The 27,332-nt window shown below is 37.1% G+C and overlaps 1 protein-coding gene across 1 annotated transcript in view; it reads right to left on the reverse strand.

Moving 5' to 3' along the window:
* The window catches only part of RAVER2 (ribonucleoprotein, PTB binding 2), a 102,296-nt gene that overhangs the window by 57,123 nt on the left and 17,841 nt on the right, over positions 1–27,332 (reverse strand). The window contains exons 5-7 of the mRNA XM_029945819.1: positions 16,008–16,074; positions 10,530–10,999; positions 7,409–7,600 (exon numbers count right to left, since the gene is read on the reverse strand). Coding sequence (XP_029801679.1) covers positions 7,409–7,600; positions 10,530–10,999; positions 16,008–16,074 — 729 coding nt within the window. The remainder of the gene's footprint in view (positions 1–7,408; positions 7,601–10,529; positions 11,000–16,007; positions 16,075–27,332) is intronic.

Consider the following 27,332-nt stretch of genomic DNA (forward strand, 5'->3'; position numbering starts at 1 on the left):
GGAAGAGCACTGGGTGTTGTATGGAAACCAATTTGATAATAAACTATTTTTTAAAAAGCTGTAATCAAGACAGTACATACTGGCACAAAAAATAGACACACAGATCAAACAATAGAATAGAGAACTCTGAAGTGGACCCACAAACATATACCCAACTAATCTTTGACAAAGCAGGAAAGAATATCCAATGGAATAAAGACAGTCTCTTCAGCAAATGGTGCTGGGAAAACTGGACAGCAATATGCAGAAAAATGAACCCAGACCACTTTCATATACCATACACAAAGTAAACTCAAAATAGATGAAAGACCTAAATGTAAGACAGGAAGCCATCAAAATCCTTGAGGGGAAAGCAGGCAAAAACCTCTTTGACCTCGGCCACAGCAACATCTTACTCTACACATCTCTGAAGGCAAGGGAAAAAAGGCATAAGTGAACTATTGGGACCTCATCAAAATAAGAAGCTTCTGCACAGCAAAGGAAACAATTAGCAAAACTAAAAGGCAACTGATGAATGGGAAAAGATATTTGCAAATGACATATCAGATAAAGGGTTAGTATCCAAAATCTATAAAGAACTTATCAAGCTCAATATCCAAGAAACAAATAAGCCAGTGAAGAAATGAGCAAAAGGCATGAACAGACACTTTTCTAAAGAAGACATCCAGATGGCCAACCGACACATGAAAAAAAAATGCTCAACATCATTCATCAGGGAAATACAAATCAAAGCCACAATGAGATACCACCTCACACCTGTCAGAATGGCTAACATTAATAACTGCTGGTCAGGATGTGGAGAGAGAGGATCTCTTTTGCACTGCTGGTGGGAATGCAAACTGGTGCAGCCACTCTGGAAAACAGTACAGAGGTTCCTCAAAAACTTAAGAATAGAACTACCCTATGACCCAGCAATATACTGCTAGGTATTTACCCAAGGGATACAGGTGTGCTGTTTTGAAGAAGCACATGCACCCCCAATGTTTACAGCAGTACTACTGACAATAGCCAAGGTATGGAAAGAGTCCAAACGTCCACTGATCGATGAATGGATAAAGAAGATACAGTCGGTCTCTGTCTCTCTCTCTCTCTCTCTCTGTCTCTCTCTCTCTCTCTCTCTCTCACACACACACACACACACACACACACACACACACACTCTCTCTCTCTCACACTGGAGTATTACTCAGCAATCAAAAAGAATGAAATCTTGCCATTTGCAACTACATGGATGGAACTAGAGGGTATTATGCTAAGAAAATTAGTCAGAGAAAGACAAATATCATATGACTTCACTCATATGAGGACTTTGAGATACAAAACGGATGAACATAAGGGAAGCAAAAATAATATAAAAACAGGGAAGGGGACAAAACATAAGAGACTCTTAAATATAGAGAACAAACAAAGGGTTGCTGGAGGGGTTGTAGGAGGAGGTACGGGCTAAATGGGTAAGGGGCATTAAGGAATCTACTCCTGAAGTTATTGTCGCACTATATGCTGAATAATCTGGCTCTAGGCTAAAAAATAAATAAAATTTTTAAAATGAAAAAAAAGTGAGTTAAGTGGAAAGAAAGCAATACTAATAAATCTAGGGATGTAAATAAGTTAGGGACAAGCACCAGGAGGATGAAGATAGAGCATATTACTCTCAAACCAGAGAAAGAAAATACTTATTTATCCAACAGTAGATGGGAAATGAAAGTAAAGGGGAAAAGCATAGGGGCGCCTGGGTGGCTCAGTCAGTTAAGCAACCAACTTCAGCTCAGGTCATGACCTCAGGCTAGGGGGTTTGAGCTCCACAATGGGCTCTGTGCTGACATCTCGGAGCCTGGAGCCTGCTTTCGACTCTGTGTCTCCCTCTCTCTCTCTGCTCCTCTCTTACTCATGCTCTGTCTCTCTCTCAAAAATAAAAACATTAATAAAAAAAAAGGGGGGGAGTATAATTAAAAGAAAACATGATATAAATAATCATCACTTCCTATTTGAGCAGTGTAAATATACCAACTAAAGACATATTTTTTAATTTGATATTTTAAAACATGGTTTTAGAGCAACATGTTAACTATAAGACCACAAAATGTGAAGAAAGGTTAGTAGTAAAGGGATGGCAAATATAAACTAAAAGAAAGCTGAAGTAGCAATTCTAACATCAGAAAAACACATATACTATAAAAGGATCAATGACTACAAACAAATGTGTACCTAATAATTAATATCTATACCTAGCCATACCTATTTATCTATGGAGAAACAGAATAAGGAGAAAAAAGAAAATCCAACAGTTACACATGATAAATTCTAATACATTCTTCTCATACAATGACAGATCAAACAGACAAAAATAAGCAAAGATATGGAAGAGTGAAGTCATAATTAATAAACCCAAGCTAATATTTATACACATATATATGCACATACAACTTTATAACCCACAAATAGAGAGTCTGGTTTTTTTCTGAGCATACATGGCACATTCACAGAAAGTAACCATGTACCATAAATTACAAATCTATGTCAGAAGAATAGTTTTTGAAAATTTTTAAGTGGGCATAAACTGAAAAACAAAAAATCAAGCTTTGAGTATAAAAGGAAATCATAAAATAATTTAAAAAATTTATAATCTGAAATTTATGACACTGTTTAGAATTATTGAATCACTATATTATATACCTGAAACTAAAATAACACTGTATGTTAACTAAAATCAAAATAAAAACTTATAAAAGCCAAAATAAAATTTATGACACATAGTGATAGCATTAGTTAAAAAGAAACTTGCTTTAAATGTGTTTGTCAGAAAATAACCTAGATTGAAAATAAAGATCCTAAGTATTGATATTAGTAAAGACAGAGGAGAAAGAATAAATCTGAAAATGAAAACAAGGATATTATAAAGGCCAGATACTGTAGAAAACGGTACAGAGGCTCCTCAAACAATTAAAAATAGTATTACCAGATGATCCAGTAATTTCTCTATATTTACTCAAAGAATATAAAAACACCAATTTACTTATTTATTTTTAAATAGTTTATTGTCAAATTGGTTTCCATATAACATCCAGTGCTAACATGCACCCCTATGTTTACTGCAGCCAGGATACAGAGTAGTCCAAGTGTCCGTTGATAGATGAATGGATACAAAAGAGATGATACACACACACACACAAAATGGAATAGTACTCAGCCAAAAAAAACAAAAACCCCACAACCCTGAAATCCTGCCATTTGCAAAAACATGGATGGATCTAAGGGTAGGTGAAATAAATCAGAGAAAGACAAATACCAAATAATTTCATTCATATGTGGAATTTAAGATACAAAACAAAGAGAAAAACAGAAAAACTGAGAAAGACTCTTAACAATAGAGAACAGATGGTTCCCAGAGTGGAAGTTGGAGGGGGGATGGGCAAAAGAGGGAGAAGATTAAGGGTACACTTATCATGATGAGCACTACGTAGTGTACAAAATTACTGAATCACTATAGTATATACCTGACGCTAATATTACACTGTGTTACCTATACCAGAATTAAAATTTAAAAAGGGCAAATTTAAAAAGAAACAAGTAAAAGAAATAACAAACAAGAAAAACTTTCTTTGAAAAGATAAAATAGGGTATCTTTTGCAACACCAAAGAGAAAAAAGAAAATGTAAATAAATAAAACACACAATGAAAATGAGAACAGTAGGAGCGCTTTAGTGACTCAGTCGGTTAAGTATCTGACTCTTGATTTTGGTTCAGGTCATTATCTCACCGTTCATGAGATCAAGCCCTGCACTAGGCCCTGTGCTGACGGTATGGTGCCTGCTTGGGATTCTCTCTTTCTCTCTCCCTCTTTGTCCCTCCCTGGATCATGTGCTCACTCGGTCTCTTCCTCTCTCTTTCTCTCTCTCTCAAAATAAATAAACAAAATTTTTAAAAATGAGAACAGCAGACAAAACAATTTAAAAATAATAGTATAAGTGACTATGTGCCAATAAATTTGAAAAATTAACCAAAATGGATGAATCTGTGGAATATAATCAAATCCCAAATATGGTATAGAGACAAAAATAAAACCAAAATATCTAAACATTTGTAGAAGAAACCTAAGTGGTGACCAATGATTTTCCTCTAATAAGTTTCCAGGACTAGGTCTACGTGATTTCTCAAATTTTCAAAGAACAGGCAAGCCCTATTTTATATGAGTTGATCCATGAAATAGCAAGAAAAGGAGAGCAGGAGAAAAAACAGTTAAATCAGTTAATGAGGACAGTATTACCCTGATTCCAAAGTAAATGATGGTACAAAAAAATTTAAGCATTTTTCACTTATCTGTACATGTACACATATGCACAATAAAATATTATCCAATCAAATCAATCAGAGTTTATGACACAAGGATGGTGTAACATTAGAAAATCAGTGTGATTCAGCACATTAAAGAATTTAGGGAGAAATCACAGGATTATCTCAATAGTTACAGAAATACTCTGAGAAATTTTAGTACCTATTTATGATTTTTTTAAAAAATTTATTCATGTTTATTTCTGAGAGAGAGAGAGAGAGAGGAGAAAGCAGGGGAGGAGCAGAGAGAGAGAGGGAGACACAGAATCTGAAGCAGGCTCCAAGCTCTGAGTTGTCAGTGCAGAGCCTGATGCAGGGCTCGAACTTGTGAACCATGAGATCATGACTTGAGCTGAAGTTGGATGCTTAGCCAAATGATCCACCCAGGTGCCTTGTGCTTGTTTTTTTTTAATCTCAGAAAAGTTGATAAAGTATATATACCAGGAACCTGTAGAAAGCACCAGTGCCAATGCATTAAAGATCAAGAGATATTTACGATTTCTCATTATCACTGATATCCAATCATGAAGGGCCCTGCATACCATGCAAAGGAATCTGAACTTATGCAGACATTAAAGAATATTAAGTAAGTAGATAACACAATCTGATTTGAGGATGGAAAAGATCACTCCAGAGGCCCGGTGGAAGGTGGGTTACAGTGGAGACCACACGGAGAGTTATTCTCATCACCAAGGTGAGAAGAGATGAGATCCTGAGTAAAGTAACAAAGATGTTGACAAGTCTCAAGGATTTAAGAAATTTCAGGACATGCAATTGAAAAGATTTGCTAATATCTTTGACATCTAGATCTGGCAGCAGGTGAGGGAAACCAATCATGATTTACTGAGTTTTTGGTTCAAATAATTTTAGTTTGGGTGAAATGGTGCCACATACAGAACACAGAATTATACATATATGTCACATATTTGTAGTGGCATCAGGCCACCTAGGTGTTTGTTCTTCTCCAAGGGAACACAGTGTCCTGGTGCAAATAGGCGACTGGATGGATTCAGAGTTGTAACCTCAGCAAATCCAATACTACATTATAGAACACAGAAAAACAAGCTCCAGAGAAAAGATAGTTTTCTTTTGGAAATGTTGAAATTGAACTATTTATATAACACGAAAGCAGAATGTGTAATATTCATTTGGAAATACAGAGAAAAGATAGTTTTCTTTTGGAAATGTTGAAATTGAACTATTTATATAACACAAAAGCAGAATGTGTAATATTCATTTGGAAATACATATTTAGTGCTGAGGACAAATTGGTTCAAAAATATATGCTTGTAAGTCATTACTGATAGGCAATAACTGGGGCCATTGGAATATACAAGAAGTGAGAAAGCCAAACACAGAAGTCCACTGATACCAGCCCTCAGGGAAAAAGACGACAGGGAAGGAATGGTTAAGCAGAGAAAGAATGGTGGGGTAGAACTCAAGATGGTGGAGATTTTTAAAGAGACCAAGCAATATAAGGCTGAATAGTGTCTATTCAAGTTGAATACCAAGAAATCTCTATTAATCTTAATGGGAACAGATTCACTTGAATAACTAAGGTAGGAACCATAGTATATCAGGCTGAGACAGAATGGGAAATGAAGAAATGGGAAATGACAGCAAGTAGGGGCTAATTATTCAAGAGGCTGCAGTTGTGAAGGAAGAGCAAATATAAAAGCCAGTTTCTAGAAAGAATTTTTTAAAAATCTTTTATGTTTTTATTTATTATTGAGACAGAGAGAAACAGAACATGAGTAGGGGAGGGGCAGAGAGAGAAGGAGACACAGAATCTGAAGAAGGCGCCAGGCTCTGAGCTGTTAGCACAGAGCCTGATGCAGGGCTCGAACCCACGAACCGTGAGTTCATGACCTGAGCTAAAGTCAGCCACTTAACCAACTGAGCCACCCAGGTGCCCCTAGAGAGGATTTTTATTTATTTATTTTCTTAATGTTTTATTTATTTTTGAGACAGAAAGATACAGAGCATGAGCGTGGAGGGGCAGAGAAAGAGAGGGAGACACAGAATCCGAAGCAGGCTCCAGGCCCTGAGCTGTCAGCACAGAGCCTGACACAGGGCTCGAACCCATGAACATGAGATCATGACCTGAGTTGAAGTGAGAGGCTTAACCGACTGAGACACCCAGGGGCTCCAAAAGAATTTTTAAAGGAAAGGATCTGAGCATGTTTATAAGAAGATGGGATGGAGCTAGTGGAGCAAGCAATGAAAAAATGTAGAAAAGTAAGGGTCAAGATCCTTGAAGATGGGGGACACGGTAATGAGCCCCTGTGTTGGCAGGAGAAGGCACAACTCTTCCTCCAGGAGGGCAGGGATCTGTCTACAGATGAATCACAAACATCTCCCACCCTGCCTAGCATGGAGTGGGTGTCCAGTATGTACTTGTGGAATGAATGCTACTGAAGAGAAGCATTTGCCGGGCCATATAAGAAGAGGTGAATGAATGATCCCGCACACAATCTTTGTATTTCTAAAAAGTAGCAGCCATGACCATCTGATAGAAAGGACAAAGCCAGGAACAGAGACTAAGGTTTGAGGTAGTTGCTGTAGAAAATGGAGAAGAGAGGCTGATGAGAGATGTGAAGCTCAAGTTTTTCTGGAGACCAGCCATAAACGCAGGACACACTGGGTGTTTTTCTTCAAGAGGACACGGTGCCCTGGATGCAGAGGTAGGTGCCTGGATGAATTCAGAATGTAAACTCGGCAACTCTGATCCAACAGAGACCATTTAATAAGAGGCGTGACAGTGACAGTCAAAGGATAGCTGAGGCTGACTTACGCAAACTAGGACAGGAAAACGACTGACCGGAGAGCCTACGAAGGAAAAGGCAAACTTCCAAAGAAGGGAGAAGGGATCCAGGACCAGACATGAGGTTAAAGAACAGGAAGAGAAGGGCAAAAGATGTGAGACCAACAGCAGTCTCCTAACTTTTCCTCCCTACCCCATTCGTCTGTCTTCGTGTCTCGGAAATGTAACGAAGGTCCAATAAATGGTCAACTGGTTTGGATAGATTAAAAAAGCATTAGCATTCTTCTTTATCCTCATAAAGGACAACAAACTTACCACACGTTGAGCTGCTATCAATGCTGCCAATGTGCTCCGCCCAGGCGCTCCCGGGGCACAGAAGGAAACTTGGACTTTGCTTCCCTTGATGGTCATCCCGTCAGCGGCTTGCTGAACCTCTTCGGCGTGCTCTGCAGTGTTATATTCCACCACTGCAAAGCCGCCAACGTAACTACCTTCATCCTGTGCAAGCTGATTTAACACAGTTTGTTAAAAGGAGAATCCTAAGATTTAGTTAGAAATATTTATTTTCAGTATATCATTTTCAAATTCAAAAACAAATGTATCAGAGCAAGATGCTGGTGAAAATAATGTATTCTTTCTAAAATTAAAGGTTTCCTAGTTGTGGGATGCCTGGCCGGCTCAGTTGGAAAAGCATGTGATCCTTGATCTTGGGGTCATGAGTTCGAGCCCCACGTTGGATGCACAGATTACTTTAATAAATAGACAAATACATAAATAATGAACGTTCACTAGTTACTTAGATGCAGTCCTGAAGATACGATAATAAACAAGATTCTATCAAGTTTCTTTTCAGTTCTTTGATTTTCTACTTTACTTTAAAAGTCAAAGCCCAAATGCTAATATTCTTTCTATACTAAGAAAGATCTATAACTGATAATTTATAGAAAAATGTAGAAACACAATAAATAAAACTTTTTAAAAAATAAATTTACCAGATACATGGACAATGAAAGATACTGTGCAATTATTTGACCACACATCTATGTAAATTAAAGTTTATATTATCAAGAGAAGAAAGGTAGAAGGAACCATATTCAATTTTTAGTTCGGTATTTCAGGCAGATCTCAGGAATTTGGGCAAGTATTTCAAAGCACACCTCATGTGGGAATATTGTGCCCTGGGTTTGTTAAAATCCCATAAGCAACACACAAGCTTTACTTCTGAATGTGCCCTAAACAAACTCCTGTAATGCAGAACTTGATTTATTTCCAGTCACCCACCTGTAAGAGTGTAAAGGAAGATACTAAAGTCCTGGATCTGTAAAGACTGGTACAAAGAGCAAAAATAAGAACAAAATAAGACACTAAAAAGTTTCTAAGTTTTGAATATGTCTGAATTATCTTAAACACATTCACTCTATGAAGTGGTAAATGTGATAAAATTCAGCATGGTATGTCTTTGAGAAGACACATTTACAACACTTGCTTGAATTTGGTATCTCATAAGTTATATAACAATTAAATAATTTTTGGTCCTTTTTAGTTTCTTTTCTCTTATTTTGAAGTTTTACTTTCTAACTATACAATTAGACCAAATTTCCATTTTTCCTTCACATTGTTCCTTCCTTTTAAAACTTTACTCATGAAACTTTTCTTTCATGAAACTTCTTCCAATCACAGGGGAGAAAGGGAAAATATCTACCTCTTCTAAAGATTTCTCCTACAACCCCATTCCTCTTGTAATCCAAACCAGATATAAAAATCAGATTTGTAAAAGCCATCAGTCACTTTGGTGTCGCTTGATTACAAGGTAGGAGACTGTGTTCAATATAGTCCACATCCACCTACCAAGCAAAAGATACTGAATTTCACAGATCTGCTGATAAAAGCATCATAAAATTATCTTATTAATCTTTTGAAAACTTTTGCAATATTTATTATTCCTGGTTCATTATGGTAACTTTCATGCCTATATAAATTATAATACCATTTTAATTATTTCAAAAGACAAAATCATCTAAGTCCATAGCATCAGTAGTTTTAAAGAGTGTTTTCAGTTCAATAGGAGAGCCATTCAAATATATATTAGTCTGACTTCTGATCTAGTTAATTTTCCATTGTTTTGAAATATTTTAACAGAAGCTAAATGGCCACTCACAAATAGTATAATAAATATTTTTCTCCCAATGGCAAGCCGGATTAGAGAACCTCTCGGGTACCTTCCAATTCTAGAATTCATAATTCAAATACAACTTGTGATCAATGGCCTTCCCTCTCACATTTGCCTCAAAGCCTTCAACTACAGCTACAAAGAATTACATATGACCTCAGAATATCACTATACAATTTTTAGTATTCAAAAATAGTATATGGATGAGAGGTTCACTTTTCAATAACTAGACAAAGATTTGATAAAAGATTTGTCAGAAAACTTTCTCATTTTATGAAGCTCTTGGATGGTTTCTTTGATGCTTATATTGGGATTGGATTGGAGGGGTAGAAACGTGTGAAAAAGATGGCTGGCATTACTATATATATAATTATAGTTATATATATTATATATAGTTACACATTAGCTATATATAACATATATTATTTAAATATACTATGGTTATATGTATGTGTGTGTGTGAGAATTACTCCAAACTTTCTACTGTAACAGTAGAGACTCAACAAATATATGATTAAAGAAAACTGGTGGGGGTGGGGAACAGGGATTAAAAAAGAAAAGAAGCATGAGAGAGAAGGAAGAAATTAAGACAAGCAAGAGAAAAGAGTTGGTCTGTTGCTATCAAACACCTATTAGGGAAGGATCTTTTGGTATATATTTGTGTCTACTAAGTAAAATATATTTAAATTTACTGACACAGTACATGGAAATTCTTACCAGTGTTGTTAGATTGCAAGATCTTCTCTAAATGTCTCACCATGATACCAGTAAGACAAAATTATACATTCTTTGTAAATCTCATAATACTTTTCTGTCTTCCATTAATTATATAACTCTTTATACATGATTTATCATTATTTGCTTGTCAGTACCTTCTGCAAAATTGTAAGGTATTGAGAGAGTACACTTCTATTCTCTATATTTCTAACTTTTAGCAATAGAGTGTCTTACAGAGAAGATAGTAAGTTAAACTCAATGGATGAATGATCAATGAATGAAAGGCTAGACAAATGGATGGAATGAGGTGATTGAGTAAGTGATGGGTTTGCTAAGACCTACTTAACTATATAAGAATATAGGTTGACCCACACACAATAGGAATTGATTTAAAATGTACCATGAACTTAGTCTTCATTACAGACTAAAGAAGAATTAGATTATCCACTGTGATATTCACATAGGCATAATAAACTTGTGAGTGCATATAGAATAGATACATAGGCAGATATTTTCAAACATTTCAAATGATACCTGAAAAATACATACCTGGCAAAACACAGGTTTATGTATACTGGAAAAAAATTGCAACAGCTCTTCTGAATCCCTGTAGTCACTAGGGAGTTTATCAATACAAAGGCACTTAGAATGAATTAGCTCTGCGGCCAATAGATTAACATCCATCCATTGTGCAAACAGAGCTGATGCTCCCAATTGTTTACCCAGTAACTCCAATCTAGCCTTTGCAGCAAAGTCCTTTTTCATGTATTCCACAAATCCATAGCCTTTGGAACGGCCAGTAATCTCACTGTAGACTAGAAAACATCTCTCGATATTTCCATAAGCACGAACAAGTTCTTCAAACTCTTCTAATGTCAAAGAAGTGGGTAAGTTGGTAATACACAGCAAAGCATCTGTTGGCTGGAGCTGAACAATTAAATCCTTTCCTCGAAAAGAATATTGATGAAACATCTGAATCGCATTCCGGGCTTGTTCCCCATTCAGTAAGGTAACAAAAGCTAGAAGATAACAAAATGAATTAAAGTTTTATCTAAGCCAGTGTTTGTAAACTTTTTTGACTATGAGCCGCAGTTAAGGAATACATTTTTGGTCTGTGCCTCAGTACACACACACACACACACACACACACACACACACACACACTTACTTCACATATTTCTGAAACAAAAATATTAGGAACTAAAACTCCTGCCACATGCAATGCACTCTGATATTTTCTATTCTATTTCATTGTGTTTTTTAAGACTGACACCACCCAGTAATGTAATTTCATGACAAGTCATTCAAGTTCATCTGAGCGTTGTGGATTATCGTTAAACTGATTAACATGACCAGTGATTCAAATCAATATAGGAATTATATCAGGAATTCACTGTATGATACTACAATGTTCTGTTTTGTTTTTTAGTTTCATAGTATTTCCAAACTACATATAAATTTTGTTTTTTCCAACTATGTGTAATGCAAAATTTCATAAAGTCTTAAAAGCTTTCTTTTATATTGAAGCACCTAAATACATAAAGCAAATATTAACAGACAGAATTCAAGAAATTGACAGTAATACAATAATAGTAGAGGACTCTAACACCCCACTTACATCAATGAATAGATCATCCAGGCAGAAAATGAATAAGGAAACAGTGTCTTTGAATGACATATTAGGGCAGATGGACTTAACAGATATATACAGAATATTCTATCCAAAACCAACAGAATATACATTCTTTTCAAGTTCACAAGGAACATTCTCCAGGACAAATCATATGATAGGCTACAAACAAGTTTCATAAAATTTAAATCCTATATCTTTTCTGATCACTAAAGTATAAAACTAGAAATCAATAAGGAAAAAAACTGGAAAAAACACAAAGGTGGGAGCTAAATAACATGCTACTAAATAGCCAATGAGTGAAGGAAGAAATCAAAGAGGAAATTAAAAAATAAAGACAAATGAAAATAAAAACAGTGTTCCAAAATCTTTGGGACACAGAAAAAGCAGTTCTAAGAGGGAAATTTATAAGGATACAGGCCTACCTCAAGAAACAAGAAAGACCTCAGTCTACACTAACAGCTAAAGGAACTAGAAAAGGAAGAACAAAGCCCAAAGCCAGGAAAGGAAGAAAATAATAAGATCAGAGCAAAAATAGAGACTAAAAAACAAATAGGAAAGATCAGTGAAACCAAGAGATAAAACATCAACAAAATTGATAAACCTTTAGCCAGACTCATCAAAAAAAAAAAAGAGAGAGAGAGAGAAAATACAAATAAATAAAATCAGAGATAAAAGGCGAATTAACAACTGACACCACCGAAATACCAAAGACTATAAGAGAATACTACAAAAAGTTATATGCCAATAGACTGGACAGCCTAGAAGAAATGGATACATTTGTAGAAACATATCATCTTCCAAAACTAAATCAGGAAGAAACAGAAAATCTCAACAGACCAATTACTAGTAACAAAGTTGAAGTGGTAATGAAAAACTTCCAACAAAGAGAAGTCCAGGACCAGACTGCCTCACTAGTGAATTCTACCTTTCATGTAAGCAAGACTACGGATTCTCCTGAAACTATTCCAAACAATAGCAGAGGAAGGAAAGCTTCCAAATACATCCTATGAGGTCACCCTGCTAAAAATAACCAGAGACACTCCAAAGAAAGAAAATCACAAATATTCCTGATTAACACAGATGCAAAAGTCTTCAATGAAGTATTAGCAAGCTGCATTTGACAATATATTGAAAGGATCATTCACCTAGATGAAGTTGGATTTATTCCAAGGAGACAAGGAGGTTCATATATTCATAAATCAATCAACATGATAAACCACATTAACATAACAAAGGATAAAAGCCATACAATCATCTCAACAGATGCAGAAAAAGCATTAAAGCTTTCGACAAAATTCGACATGAATTGATGATAAGTTCTCTCAACAAAGTGTGTTTAGGGGAGACATACCTTAACCTAAATAAAGGTCACTCATGAAAAACCCACACTCATCATACTCAATGGTAAAAAACTGAAATTTTTATTATCTAAGATCAGAAACAAGACAAGAATGTCCACTCTTGCCACTCATATTTAACATAGTGCTAGAAGACCTAGCCACAGAAATTAGACAAGAATTAAAGTCATCCAAATTGGTAAGGAAGAAGTTAAACTGTTACTACTTATAGATGGCATGATATCATACATAGAAAATCATAAAGATTTGACCAAAAACTATTAGAATAAATGAATGCAGTAAAGTTGCAGGATATAAAAATCAATACACAGAAAATAGTTGCCTTTCTGAACACTAACATTAAATAGCAGAAATTAAGAAAACAATCTCATTTATAATTGTACTAAAAAGAATAAAATGCCTAGGAATAAATTTAACCAAGGAGGGAAAAGACCTGTACTCTGAAAACCATGACATGATGAAATAAATTGAAGATAACACAAAGGGAAAGATATTCCATGCTCCTGGATTGGAAGACCCAATATTGTCAAAATGTCCCTACTACCCCAAGCAATCTATAGATTTAATGCAATCTCTAACAAAATACCAACAACATTTTTCACAGAACTAGAACAAATAATACTAAAATTTATATAGAACCACAAAGAACCTCAAGAAGCCAAAGCAATCTTAAGAGGAACAAAACTGGAAGTATCACAATCCTAGGTTTCAAAAGTTACTACAAAGTTGTAGTAATCAAAACAGTATGGTACTGGCACAAAAACAGACACACAGATCAATGAAACAGAGGGCCCTAAAGAGACCCATACCTATATGGTCAACTAATCTATAACAAAGTAGGCAAGAATATACAAAAGGGAAGACAGTCTTTTCAGTAAATGGTGCTAGGAAAATTGGACAGCCACATGCAAAAGAATGAATCTCCACCTTCTTAAACCGTACACAAAATAAACTCACAATGAACTAAAGACTTATATGTGAGGCCTGAAACTGTGAAACTCCTAATGGTTGTGGAAAAAAAGGGAGTGATCTCTTGGATATCACCCTTAGCAACATATTTATGGATATGTTTCCTTAAACAAAGAAAACAAAAGCAAAAATAAACTATTGAGACTACATTAATTTGCCCAGCAAAGGAAGTCATCAACAGAACAAAAAGACAACCTAACAATTGGAAGAAGACATTTGCAAATCATGTATCTGATAAAGAACTGATATCCAAAACATATAAACTTACACAAATCAACACCAAAAAAACAATGTGATTAAAAAATGGGCAGAGAGGTGCCTGGGTGGCTCAGTTGGTTAAGCACTTGACTCATGATTTCCGTTCAGGTCGTGACCACACAGTCTGTGAGATCAAGCCCTGTGGCAGGCTCTGCACTGACGGCACGGAGTCTGCTTGGCATTCTCTCTCCTGCCCCTCTCCTAGTTTCACCCTTAAAATAAATAAACAAACATTTTTAAAAAATGGACAGAGAAGACATACAGATGGCCAACAGATACATGAAAAGATGCTCAACATCACTCCTCATCAGAGAAATGCAAACCAAAATCATGAGATATTACCTCACATCAGCCAGAATGGCTCGTATCAAAAAGACAAGAAATAAAAGTGTTGATGAGGATGAGGAGAAAAGGGAACCCTTGCACACTGTTGATAGGAATGTGAATTAGTGCAGCCACTGTGAATAACAATACGGAGGTTCCTCAAAATCTGAAAATAGGGGCGCCTGAGTGGCTCAGTCGGTTAAGCATCCGACTTCGGCTCAGGTCATGATCTCATGGTTCGTGGGTTCAAGCCCCACATCGGGCTGTGTGCTGACAGCTAGCTCAGAGCCTGGAGCCTGTCTTCAGATTCTGTGTCTTCCTCTCTCTCTGAACCTCCCCTGCTCACACTGTGTGTGTCTCTCTCTCAAAAATAAAAAACATTAAAAAACAATTTAAAAATAAACTCTGAAAATAGAAATACCATATGATCTAGTAATTCCACCACTGGGTATTTGCCCAAAAAAAAAGAAAACATTAATTTGAAAAGATACATGTTTGCTGTAGCATTATTTACAACAAAGATATGGAAGCAATCCAAATGTCCATTAGTAGATGAATGGATATAGAAGATATAGTGTGTGTGTATACATGTGTGCGTACACACACACACACACACGTATATACAACAGAATAGTTCTCAGTTGTAAAAAGGAATGAGATCTTGCCATTTGCAACCACACGAACAGATCTAGAGGGTATACTGCTAAGTGAAATAAATCAGAGACAGAAAGACAAATACCATATGATTTCACTAATATGTGGAATCTAAAAAAATGAATAAAAAAACATACGAATAAACAAAAACAAATGAATAAGGGTCGCCTGTGTGGCTCAGGTGACAGAGTATGCAACTTGATATCAGGGTCATGAGTTTGAGCCCCCTGTTGGGCACAGAATTTATTTTAATAAAACAACCCTCGTAAATCCAGAGAACAAAATAGTGGTTGCCTAAGAAGATGTGGGGAAGTGGTGAGTGAAATATATAAAGGGAAGTAAGAGGTACAAACTTCTAGCTATGAAATAAGTAATGAAGATGAAAAGTACAGCATAGGGAACACAGTCCATGATACTGTGATCATGTTGTAGGGTTGCAGACGGTGGCGACACTTACTGTGGTAAGCACTGAGTAACGTACAGAACTGTGGAATCAAGATGTTGTACACCTGAAACTAACATAGCATTGCATGCTAATTATACTGCAATTAAAAATAAATAATACCAAGCCTATAAAAATTTACTAAAACATCACAACATATTAGGACATTGTTTATAAAAATGAATGTCTCTAATAAGGTATATATTATGTGATTATAATTTTGGATACTAATATTATCTTCAGAAAGTATATCGTGTGAGTAGCATGTATGTTTTGATGCTTAAGAATTTCATAATTACCTAAAGAATAAAGACACCAAGCTTTTTTTGTTTAATAATGCCCATATTTAGAATAAAAATGAAACCAGATGCTGAAAACTGAAATCTTACCTGTTCGCTTATTTCTGTCCACATAACAATACTTTAACTCATAGTCTTGTAATAAATCATGAACCTCCTGAAAGAGACAAAGCGTGAGTTCAAATAAACACATGAATGCAGTTAGTGGATAACGCAGCTTATTAGCCAATCATTATTACCACCACTATCGCGTACAAAACCTCCCATGGATCTCTATTATTTGTTTAAAGTAAAGGCATCCCAGGCCCACCAAACATGACATCAACCTCTCCAACTGTGCCCCCCAGTACAGAACCTGCACACAGATCCGGTTTCTGCGCCATGAGGACGCCATGCACCGCCCTCATTCTGAACCTCTGTTCATGCTGATACCTTGACCTTGCAAGGGACAAAGATACCAACACTTCCAAATTTCATCTGCAATCCCACGCATCCTTTGAAATCCTAGCTCAAATATTCTTTCATGAAGTTTTCTCCAATTCTTTCCCACAAGACATGACCTCTCCCACCTCTGTGCTAACAGTGGTCATACTTTTTTTATGCCTGCCTCATAGAAATAATAGTAAACACTTCTCTTTGTATATTACATACTGAGTTTCTAACAAGTAATGCACTTGTAAATGTTGTAGCACCAGCCTAGAGAATAAATACAGTTAGACTGCAAACCAAGAAATCCCTGGGTATGAAAACAATAACCACCACAAGGTATACGTGTGGTTCAATTTATTTCCACTTGGCTCCCCAAGGTGTTGAAACGGGCTTTCCTGTTTGTTCTGTTTCCATTACTAATCCAGTCTAAACTTGCTTCTCCTGGTACAACTCTCACCCAGCTGGGGTCCTGAAAAAGCAGATTCCTATTCCTAATCCTTCCGTTAAATTGATAATACATGAGTACGGGAACTGTATTTCACAGGTTTGCATATTGCCTGCATTGCTTTGCATATGCTAGACACTCAAAAATGCACTAAAGTGAAAATATTTTGTCATTGATTTGATATTTGGCCTTGGAAATTTAACCGATACACAACAGATGCAATTATTATTTTCTAAAGGAACTGGACTATCATGCAGGTGGATATTCTGATCCTGGATGGAGGGTTACAGCCGACCTGTTCTATACTGCACATGAATAAATAAAGCATACGCAAGTGCTGGTATGTTGAGTTCACAAGAGAAATGAATTAACTTAATGATAAAAATTCTTATTATTGCCATTAGCTTTTACTAGGTACCAGAGCACGGCTACGTTACTCCTTTTATTAAAAATCAGGAAACCAGAGCAGAGAAAAATCTAGTAACTTGCCAATGTCATACTTAGTAACTTGCTGAGTGGAGATTCATCAATCGGTCTGGCTCCAGGGACCACAACTTTGACCTCTATATAATACTACCATATTCCTTCCAGAATTAATTAAAACTAGTATACACACCACTAATAAGTTACAAAAACAGTATCATTAGTGCCCTAATAAGTGATCATATGGAAACAAAAAATAAGTGGACAGTTACAAATTGAGACATATTTCCCCATTTAACACAATGTAAGGGGGGGAAGAGTGATATACTAGGCAAACTATAAAACCATAATGCTGGTGAAAAAAAGATAATCACCTATGATAAGAAATAAGAGAAAGTAGAGTTGATCATTTAGTTTTCTTTATCAGTAAGTCAAAATTAGATATGTTTTAAAATACATAAACTACCAATTTTGTGAAATATGGTCTGATGAGTTACATAGTAGTATGATCAATAGACAGAGCAGCTTACATCTTACTATGGGAATTTTTTATCTTGGAAGCTGTAATGTTTTCCTGGACTTAAAAAAACATATAGTGTATTCATTAAGAAAATATAACCCTCTCAATAGCATGGCATATACATCTTGCCAATCAGTTAACTTAATACAGAATATGTTAATATAGAAGGCAGCACACTTTTGCTTGAAGGGATCCGGCGCATGTTCAGTTGCACAGACTTTCGTCCCTCCTTCCACTAGTTAACAGTTGTCAAGCGCCAGATTAAGAAAACATGACACTGCTCTTCACATTGTCAACAACCTGTAAACAAATGACACGTTATGCTCCTCGTTCAGCTGAATTACCTGAGATCTTAAATATTCAAAGATGCATTTGGCAGCTTAAAATTTTTATTTTTTAAAATACCTCTATAAAATTGTAGCTTCTCTATGTATCGGATGTGGGACGCAGATTCTGCCAGCTGGGAAACCTTACAAGGCTTCTTGCAAAGAAAAAAAAACGATTATTTTTCTCCATGCCCTGTTGTTTTGACCCAGGCAAAAGTGGGTCACTCCTCAATTTGAGCCTTGGTAAGTTGGCCAAATTAAAAACTTAAAACCTGAATGAGAGCCCTTAACAACCATTTGTCTAAATTCTACTATGCTCTACCACACAGAACCCAAACGACTAAAATTATATCTCCCTAGTCTAATCGAGCCTTATAAGTTAATTTTAACGAATGAAGTAGCACCTTTGATGAAAACATTTTGTCTTCTGACCAGGAGTATCAGTTACAAATTACTTACAGTAAGAGGAGTTCATCAAAACTGATAGCATTAGACAGCTTTAGTAACCTATTCCCAGACCATGTTCATTATCACTCCCTGGAATTAAATGAAAATTTGGCACCTATGAAATATTTCCTGGGGAGAGAACGGACAGCCTCAATGAAACCCAGCCTTAGTTGGTTTTTTTTTCTTAATATTTATTTTTGAGACAGACAGAATGTGAACAGGGAAAGGGCAGAGAGAGGGGATACAGAGGATCCAAAGCAGGCTCTGTGCTGACAGCAGAGAGCCTGATGTGGGACTCGAACCCACCAACCATGAGATCATGACCTGGGCCAAAGTCGGGCATTTAACTGACCAAGCCACTCAGGTGCCCCAACCCACCCTTAGTATTAAACAAGAATCACATAGCCTTCTAAACCCTTCTCACACTGGCTTTTATTAATTTTTTTTCCTAAGAAAGGCTTTCACAGATTAAAGCACCCTACTTTCAAATTCTACTTTTTTGGAATAAAAAAGAAAGCATTTTTGCTAATTTGCCTCTAAAATATTAAGTGATTTGATAATATAGAAAGAGGATCTGTAACACATATGAAGTTATGAGGCATAATAATGAAACTCACCACCAAACCTAAGAGAACATGAGCAACACTGTTCACTGACTTTTGTACTCCTATGCTCGCCTATCCCACCACTTTCCTGCATGGCTGGAGTTCCTAAAGTAGGTATGTATCTCCAAACAATATGTTGTTCTGTTTTACTTGTTTCCGAGCTTAATAGAAAATAGTATTATGCTATTTTTAGTCCTCTCTGCCTTGCCTTTGTATGTGTGTGTGTGTGTGCTTTGCTTTTTTTTCTCTTTAAGTAGGCTCCATGCCCAACTAAGGTCCCAATTTACAACCATGAGATCAATAGTCAGATGCTCTAGTGACTGAGCCAGCCAAGCATCCTGCATGCCTTGCTCTTTATATTCAATATTTTTTTAATGTTTTATTTATTTTTGATACAGAGAGAGACAGAGCATGAGAGGGGGAGGGGCAGAGAGAGAAGGAGACACAGAACTGGAAGCAGGCTCCAGGCTCTGCGCTAGCTGTCAGCACAGAGCCTGACGCGGGGCTCGAACCCACGAACGTGAGATCTGACCTGAGCCGAAGCTGGAGGCCCAACCGACTGAGCCACCCAGGCGCCCCTATATTCAATATTTTGTCCCAAAAATTCACTCATGTTCCACCTGGCCATTGATCTACTATTTGATACTCCATTGTATGATGATTTTTCTATCAATGAATACTTGGTTTCTAGGTTGTTGTTTTGCTACATACATATATATATATATATATATATATATTTTTTTTTTTTTTTTTTTTTTTTTTTAATTACTACCACAGCACCTGGGTAGCTCAGTCAGTCAAGTGTCCAACTTTGGCTCAGGTCATGATCTCACAGTTCTTGAGTTTGAGCCCTGTGTCAGGCTCCGTGCTGACAGTTTAGAGCCTGGAGCCTGCTTCAGATTCTGTGTCTCCCTCTCTCTCTGCACTTCCCTCATTCATGCTCTCTCTCAAAACTAAACATTAAAAACAGTTTTTTTAAATAAGAACACAGCAGATGTTGGCGAGGATGCAGAAAAGGAAGATCTCTTTTGCACTGCTGGTGGAAACGCAAACTGGGGCAGCCACTCTGGAGAGCAGTACGGAGGTTCCTCAAAAAGTTAAAAATAGAACTACCCTACGATCCAGCAACTGCACTACTAGGTGTATATATACACTAGGTATATATGTGCCGCTATGAAGGGGCACATGTGCTCCAAGGTTTATATCAGCGCTCTAGACAATAGCCGAGTATGGAAAGAGCCCAAATGTCCATCGACAGATGAATGGATAAAGAAGATGTGGTAAATACATGCAATGGAGTATGACTCGGCGACCAAAAAGACTGAAATCTGGCCATTTGGAACAACATGGATGGATCCAGAGGGCATTAAGCTAAGCAAAATAAGTCAGAGAAAGACAAATATCATATGACTTCACTCATATGAGGACTTTAAGATACAAGACAGATGAAAATAAGGAAAGGGAAACAAAAATAATACAAAAGCAGTGAAGGGGACCAAACATAAGACACTCTTAAATACAGAAAACAAACTGAAGGTTGCTGGCATGGCTGTGGGTCGAGGGACAGGCCACATGGGTAAGAGGCATTAAGGAAGACACTTGTTGGGATGAGAACTGAGTGTTATACATAAGGGATGAATCACTGGAATGTACTCCTGAAATGATTGTACTATATGCTAACTTGGATATAAATTAAAAATAAATAAAAATAGAAATAGAAATAAATTACCACCACATTCTTATAGAGTTTAATACCTCCTGGCGCTCACGTACAGGTTTCTGAAAACTGAAATTCCTGGGCTGCACACATGCATACATGCCCATCTTTGTAGGCAAGTGCCAATTTGTTTGCTGCCATGGTTGTAGCAGTCTACCTTCCCATCAATAGTATGTGAGAGTCCTGCTAATATATATCCTTACGCTGCTTGATATTACCAGATACTTGTCAACTTAGTGGACATAATTCTTACTCACTGTGATCTTAATTTGTATCCCCTTGATTACTAAAAGTAAGGTGCTGTGATGGTTAGTTTGGGTTGACTTGGTTATAGTATCCAGTTATTTAAACATTAAACTAAGTGTTGCCGCGAAGGATTGTAGATGTGGTTCGTATCTACAATTAGTTTAAGTAAAGGAGACAACCTTACATAATGTGGATGGGCCTCATCTAATCAGATGAAGGCCTTAACAGCATAACCCAAGGTTTCCTGGAGACGAAATCCTGCCTCAAGACCAGAGCATCAAAACATGCCTGCTGTTCTAGCCTCCTGGTGTGCCTGGCAGGTTCTAGAATTGCCGGCTCCCTCAATCAATCAATCAAAAGCTCTCTCTATATTTATCTGTATATAGTGTAAATACATTTTAATACAAATATTATATATAATCAGTTTCTGTGAAGAACTTTAACTGACATAGGCATCTTTTCATGTTAATTTGCTATTTATTTCTCTTTCTGGAAAACACATCTCGACTGCCATTTTTCTATTGTATTTGTCTTTTAACGACTTGTAGGAGGTTTTTTATTTTTAACATATTCTTCATACTAATCATTTGTTGGGAAATATATTATAAATATATGTGGTCTGTCATTTTATTTATGAGTTTTTCTGGTGAAGAGAACTATATCATTTTAATGAAGCCAAACTGATTAATTTTCCTTTACCATTTGTTTCTTGTGTGTTAAGAAGTCCTTTCTGGAGGCGCCTGGTGGCTTGCTCAGGTAAGCCTCTGACTCTTGGCTTTGGCTCAGGTCATGATCTCACGGTTGGTGAGTTCAAGCCCTGCTTCAGGTAAGCATGAGCCCCACGCTTTGGGTGAGCCCCACGTCTCTCTCCCTCTTTTCCCTTTTCCTTTCATCCTCTCTGTCTCTATCTCTCTCTCTCTCTCTGCCCCTTGCTCACCTGCACCCCCCCCCACCCTCAAGTAAAGAAATCCTTTCCTCCCCAAGTCCTAAAGACATTTTATGTTCCAACAGTTTTTAAATTTCCCTGTCACTTGTCAGTTCTCAGTCCATTAGTTAGCCATATTCTGCTAGCTACAATTCCCAGTACAATCTGAAATGGTAGTACTGACATTGCTCCTAATCTCAGGGGGAAAGTTCTCAGTGTTTCACACTGAATATGATTGCTTTGGTTTTTCTAGATCTTCAAGTTCAAGTTCTCCTCTCCTCCTGCTTGCTATGAACTTTTATTAGGAATGGGTGTTAAATTTTATCAAATGCTTTTCCTACATCAGTCATGATGCCTTAATGTCCATCTTCATGCCAGTGATCTCCAAATTCTTATTTCCACTTTCACACCAATCTCTTAGGCTCCAAACCTACATATGCTATCATTTGTGTGGAGCTGCATTTGCTTGTTACACACCAGGTAATACTTTTTTTGGACCAACGGAGGGCCTATCATATACTATCTTTCATGATACTGGCTGAGTAAATGTGATATCAATTTCAACTTTGGTAAATTTTTTAACAACTCTCAATGGAGCTATTCTGTTGCAAAGTACATTTGAATACAAAGTTTTTGCCAGGAGAACATTATGACTTTGCCTAAAAAGTCTTATTAGCCCAATAATAATTTACCAAGTGCTCACTTTATCCCAGGCACTTTACAGACATTATCTCATTTAATCCTACTTAACCCAAATCAGTTAGATTTTAAAGCCAATTTTATTATCCAGATTTTAAAGACGAGGCCGTTGAGGCCTAGAAAAGTATAGTGACTTGCAGTATAGAGAGTATGTGATTGATCTGGGATTCAAACTCAGATTAACAGACTCTAGAGCAAACACGGTGAACTAGTATACTATATTTTACCTTAAATATTAGCACTACAAAAATAAAGTCTAAGAAGTATTCATTCCCATCACATTTCTAAAGCTTACTCCATTACTGACCTCCTAACCCTAGAATGAGGATCAGGCCAAGAACAAAGTTTGAAAGATAAAAACAAAAACAACATAGTGTTACTTTTTGACAGCTAGAAATAAGATTGCATCACTCCTTTGGTTTAATTATTTCAACGAATCCTCATTTCCCTTAAAATAAAATCCAAACTCCCTAATATTGCTTGTAAATATTTAATCAGCTGGTCCTCACATGGCCTTTCTCTAGTCCTGGCACACATTTAGGGGAGGGAAGTCGATGCACACCACTAACAACGAGCTCTTTGGGGTCTTTCCTTCTGCAAATACTTATCCTAGTGGATCAGGGCCCCACCCTTAGAGCCTTGTTTAATTACTTCCACAGAAGTCCCATCTCCAAATACAGGCACACAGGTGGGGGGGCGTGTAGGTCTTCAACATATGAATTTGGCAAAACACATTCAGCCCCTAACAGGTGCCTTCATGAAATGGCTGGTTCCAGGGCTGGAGCACTCAAAGTACAAACAAGCTGCAACATCTTACATTGAACACAAAGGAAGTGCTCAGCAAATAATGGGGACATGTCACAAGGACATCAGACCCTTCCCAGAAGTGTGTGCTGGAATTAGTGACTTGTTTCCAAGGAATCGTGAATGGGAAAAATGGTGTCTTTACTGGAGTAATATAGAAGGCATCACCTTAAGCAAATGATCAAGGTTAACATGACTGTTAGTAAGTCACGCTCCCCCTGAAATGATGTTATCAGAAGTATACTTCCCCTCTGTGGAATCCTTACCAAAATTCCATAGCCCTAATCTCTCATGAGAAAAAAATCCTACAAACCAAAATTGAGGGGCATTCTAAAAGATATCTGACCAAAGTTGTCAAGGTCATTACAAAACAAGGAAGAGAAACTGATGAAGAATGGAGACCAATGGGACATAGTGACAGAGTGCAACGAGGCACTCAGAATTGGATCTTGGAACAGAAAGAGGACATAAGTGAGAAAACTAATGAAATCCAAAGACTGAAGTTCAGATAATAATAATTTACCAATGTTAATGCCTTAGTCCTGACTAACGTACCTGGAGTATGTAAGATGTAACATGAATGGAAACTTGGTAAAGAATATATGGGAACTCTGACATCTTTGCAATTTTCTCTGTAAACATAAAATCATTGCAAAATAAAAGACTTAAGAAGAGGACATAAGAGCCAGCTTGAAGAAGCTCCCACTGCTCAAATCTGAAACAATTTAAGCATGAAAATGAGTAATCGTATTAATGACAAATGACCCATCGAGCAACAGAGGAACCCAGGAGCCTACTTTTAATATAAATTAGTAAATAGATTGAACCCTTGAAAAGGAATAGAGTATTTACACAGTCTTAACTAAAGTATCCCCCTTTAAAATCCTTACTGAGGGGCGCCTGAGTAGCTCAGTCAGTTAAGCGGCTGACTTCAGCTCAGGTCATGATCTCACAGTTCGTGGGTTTAAGCCCCGCGTTGGGCTCTGTGCTCACAGTTCAGCTCTGTTTCAGATTCTGTGTCTGTCTCTCCCCTGCTCACACTCTCTCTCTGCCTCACTCTCAAAAATAAATGATTAAAAAATTTTTTAATTAAAAATAAAAATAAAATAAAAAATAAAATCCTTATTGATTACAAAGGAGAAACGCTTCATGGAGAAGATACCACTTTAATAAAAGTCAGTCAAAATGATAAAAGTTAATTTTACTGACGATGAGCCAAAATCTAAAACATGTACCGCCCTGTCCTGCCAAGGATACTTAACTTGAATCTAATCATGAAGAAACATCAGACAACTCCAAATTGAAGGACATTCTACAAAATAACTGGCCTATCATCTTCAAAAGGTCAAGGTCATAAAAGCTGAGCAAAGACTGAGGACTTACTCCAGGCTGAAAAAGACTAAAAAGACACAACAACTAACTGCAATACATAATTCTGAACTGGACCCTTCCACTATGAATGACATTAGTGGGATAACTAGCAAAACTTAAATGTGACCTGGGGATTAGGTGGCAGTGATTTTGACTTCAATGGTAGTGACGTGGTTGTACTGGAGAAAGTCCAAGTTTATAGGAAACACACAATGAAGTACTCGGGGTGGTAAAGCCTCATGTCAGTACTCAGTCTCAAACGGTTCAGGGAGACAAGTTCTTTGTGTTCTACTTTTCTGTACGTTTGAGACTTTACAACTTCCCAGATTCACGTTCTTGTTTATTGCCATGACCTCTACTCTCGATAAGGCTGTAAAAAGCCCACAGGGTATATAAAGTTAAAGACATGGAGATAATCTGGACTCAAAAGCAAGCAGTTAAACTTGTGGGTAACAGAAGATCCAAAGTCCAGGAAATAAAAGCAAGCTGGGAGCTAAGAGCAGAAAATTACAGTAGTGGGTTGAGGAAAGATAAAAAGCCCAACTGGCTGGGGCAAAAGGGGTCGGATGAAGTAGGTCAAGGTGATAGGAAGAGAGGCAAAGTATATGCGTATGAATATAGACTTGAACAAATTCAATGAATTGTAATGCTATTTTGGCATTCAGGTGGTAATACACAGCTAACAGAAAGCTTCAAACACAAGGAAAATGCATGAGTACAGGGGAGTGAGAAATACGTTCACAAACCTAACCTGAAGATAATGATAGTAAAAGTAAGCACAGAATTAAGTACTAAATGCAAAAACAAAAACAAAAAAAGTTTAGGGGTCCACATGAGTTAAGGATTCAGGAATCTAAAAAAAAAAGAGAAACTTCTTTCTTATCAAATACTTAATGTGAAGAACACTGAACAGCACAACGGACAACTGTTTCCCCATGTTTTAAAGAGAAATATTCTTGGGGCACCTGGGTGGCTCAGTGGGTTAAGCGTCTCTCTCTCTCTGCCCCTCTCCCACTTACAGTCTTCTCTCTCTCTCAAAACAGGATAAACATTAAAAATTTAAAAAAAATATTTTTTTACATTTTATTTTTGAGAGACAGAGAGAGACAGCGTGAGGAGGGGAGGGGCAGAGAGAGAGGGAGACACAGAACCGGAAGCAGGCTCTAGGCTCTGAGCTAGCTGTCAGCACAGAGCCCGATGTGGGGCTTGAACCCATGAACCGTGAGATCATGACCTGAGCTGAAATCGGGACGCTCAGCAGACTGAGCCACCCAGACACCCCAACACTGAAAAAATTTTAAGTAAAAAAATAATAAAGAGAAATACTCCTCACACCATTCTTTGATATTTAGTACACTAAGGAGAAAATAATACACTGCAATTCCCTGTAAACCGCTGTGCCAGGCACAGTGCCTCAAGTGTCAGCTGGTACTGCTGCGGAGGCTCGAGGGGGAGGAGGAGGTTTTACCACAAACCTGGAGTGACCCAGTTGACTTTAAGTAAGAAAATTAAGGAGCCTGATTTATATTCCTGCCTCAATAAGGATCACCCATCTTGGCATAAACATGGCCCACAACAGATTCTGATGGAAACTCTCTGAGCTGTCTGCATCTGCTCAAGCGGTCCATACTCAGGTGGAGTCCCCAAAACATGATCAAATTATATTAGCCTGGAAAGGCGCTTCTCAACCTGGGTCTATGATTCCCCAGTGAGATCAGGTGCAAGTTACGAGAGATCCATAATCTCTTGAAATTAAATGCAAATTTCTATGTGTCTAGGAATATTAAGCACTTTCCTGGAGAGAGGACTTATGGCTTTCAACCTAGTCACAAGCCATAAACAGTTGACTGACTGAATTATAAGTAAATGGAGTAACACCGCTGCCAAAAAAGCCTGCATGATCTTACAACGCAAAATTTCTTCATTTTACAAATCAGTCACGAGGACTTGAGTATGTCAAGCTTATTAATAGAAGTCTAACATTTTAGAACAAAGTAGGTGAGTAATCCTGTTTTAAATTTCCCTTGGAACCCTGTGTCAGGCTCTAGGTGAAATATTTGTGACACAAAGGTAAATATTACATAATTCCTGTCCTTTGAAACACATTACAGTGAGTGTGGCGGAGAATTAAGTCTAATACAGTGTAGGTTAAGAATACAGACATTAGTCTTTTCCACCCTGCCGTTAATTAGTTGAATGACCTTGGGCAAACTGCTTAACATCAATTTTGTACCTGTTCCCTTATTAATAAAATGGGAATGAGAAATTCTGATTTTACAGCCTTGAAACAAGAAGTATAATGTAAACAAAATACAACATACCGTGTCTGGCAATAGTAAGTACCCAATAAACAAAATTTTTATCGGTGCTATAGCTGTCCAAAGGAAAGAGACATTTGTTCTGGCAGAGGGATTACTGGAAGATCTCAATTAGACAACTAAACTCAGTTTTGGGTGCC

The sequence above is a fragment of the Suricata suricatta genome, chromosome 8 (assembly GCF_006229205.1).
Source record: "Suricata suricatta isolate VVHF042 chromosome 8, meerkat_22Aug2017_6uvM2_HiC, whole genome shotgun sequence".
NCBI classification, from domain to species: Eukaryota; Metazoa; Chordata; class Mammalia; order Carnivora; family Herpestidae; genus Suricata; species Suricata suricatta.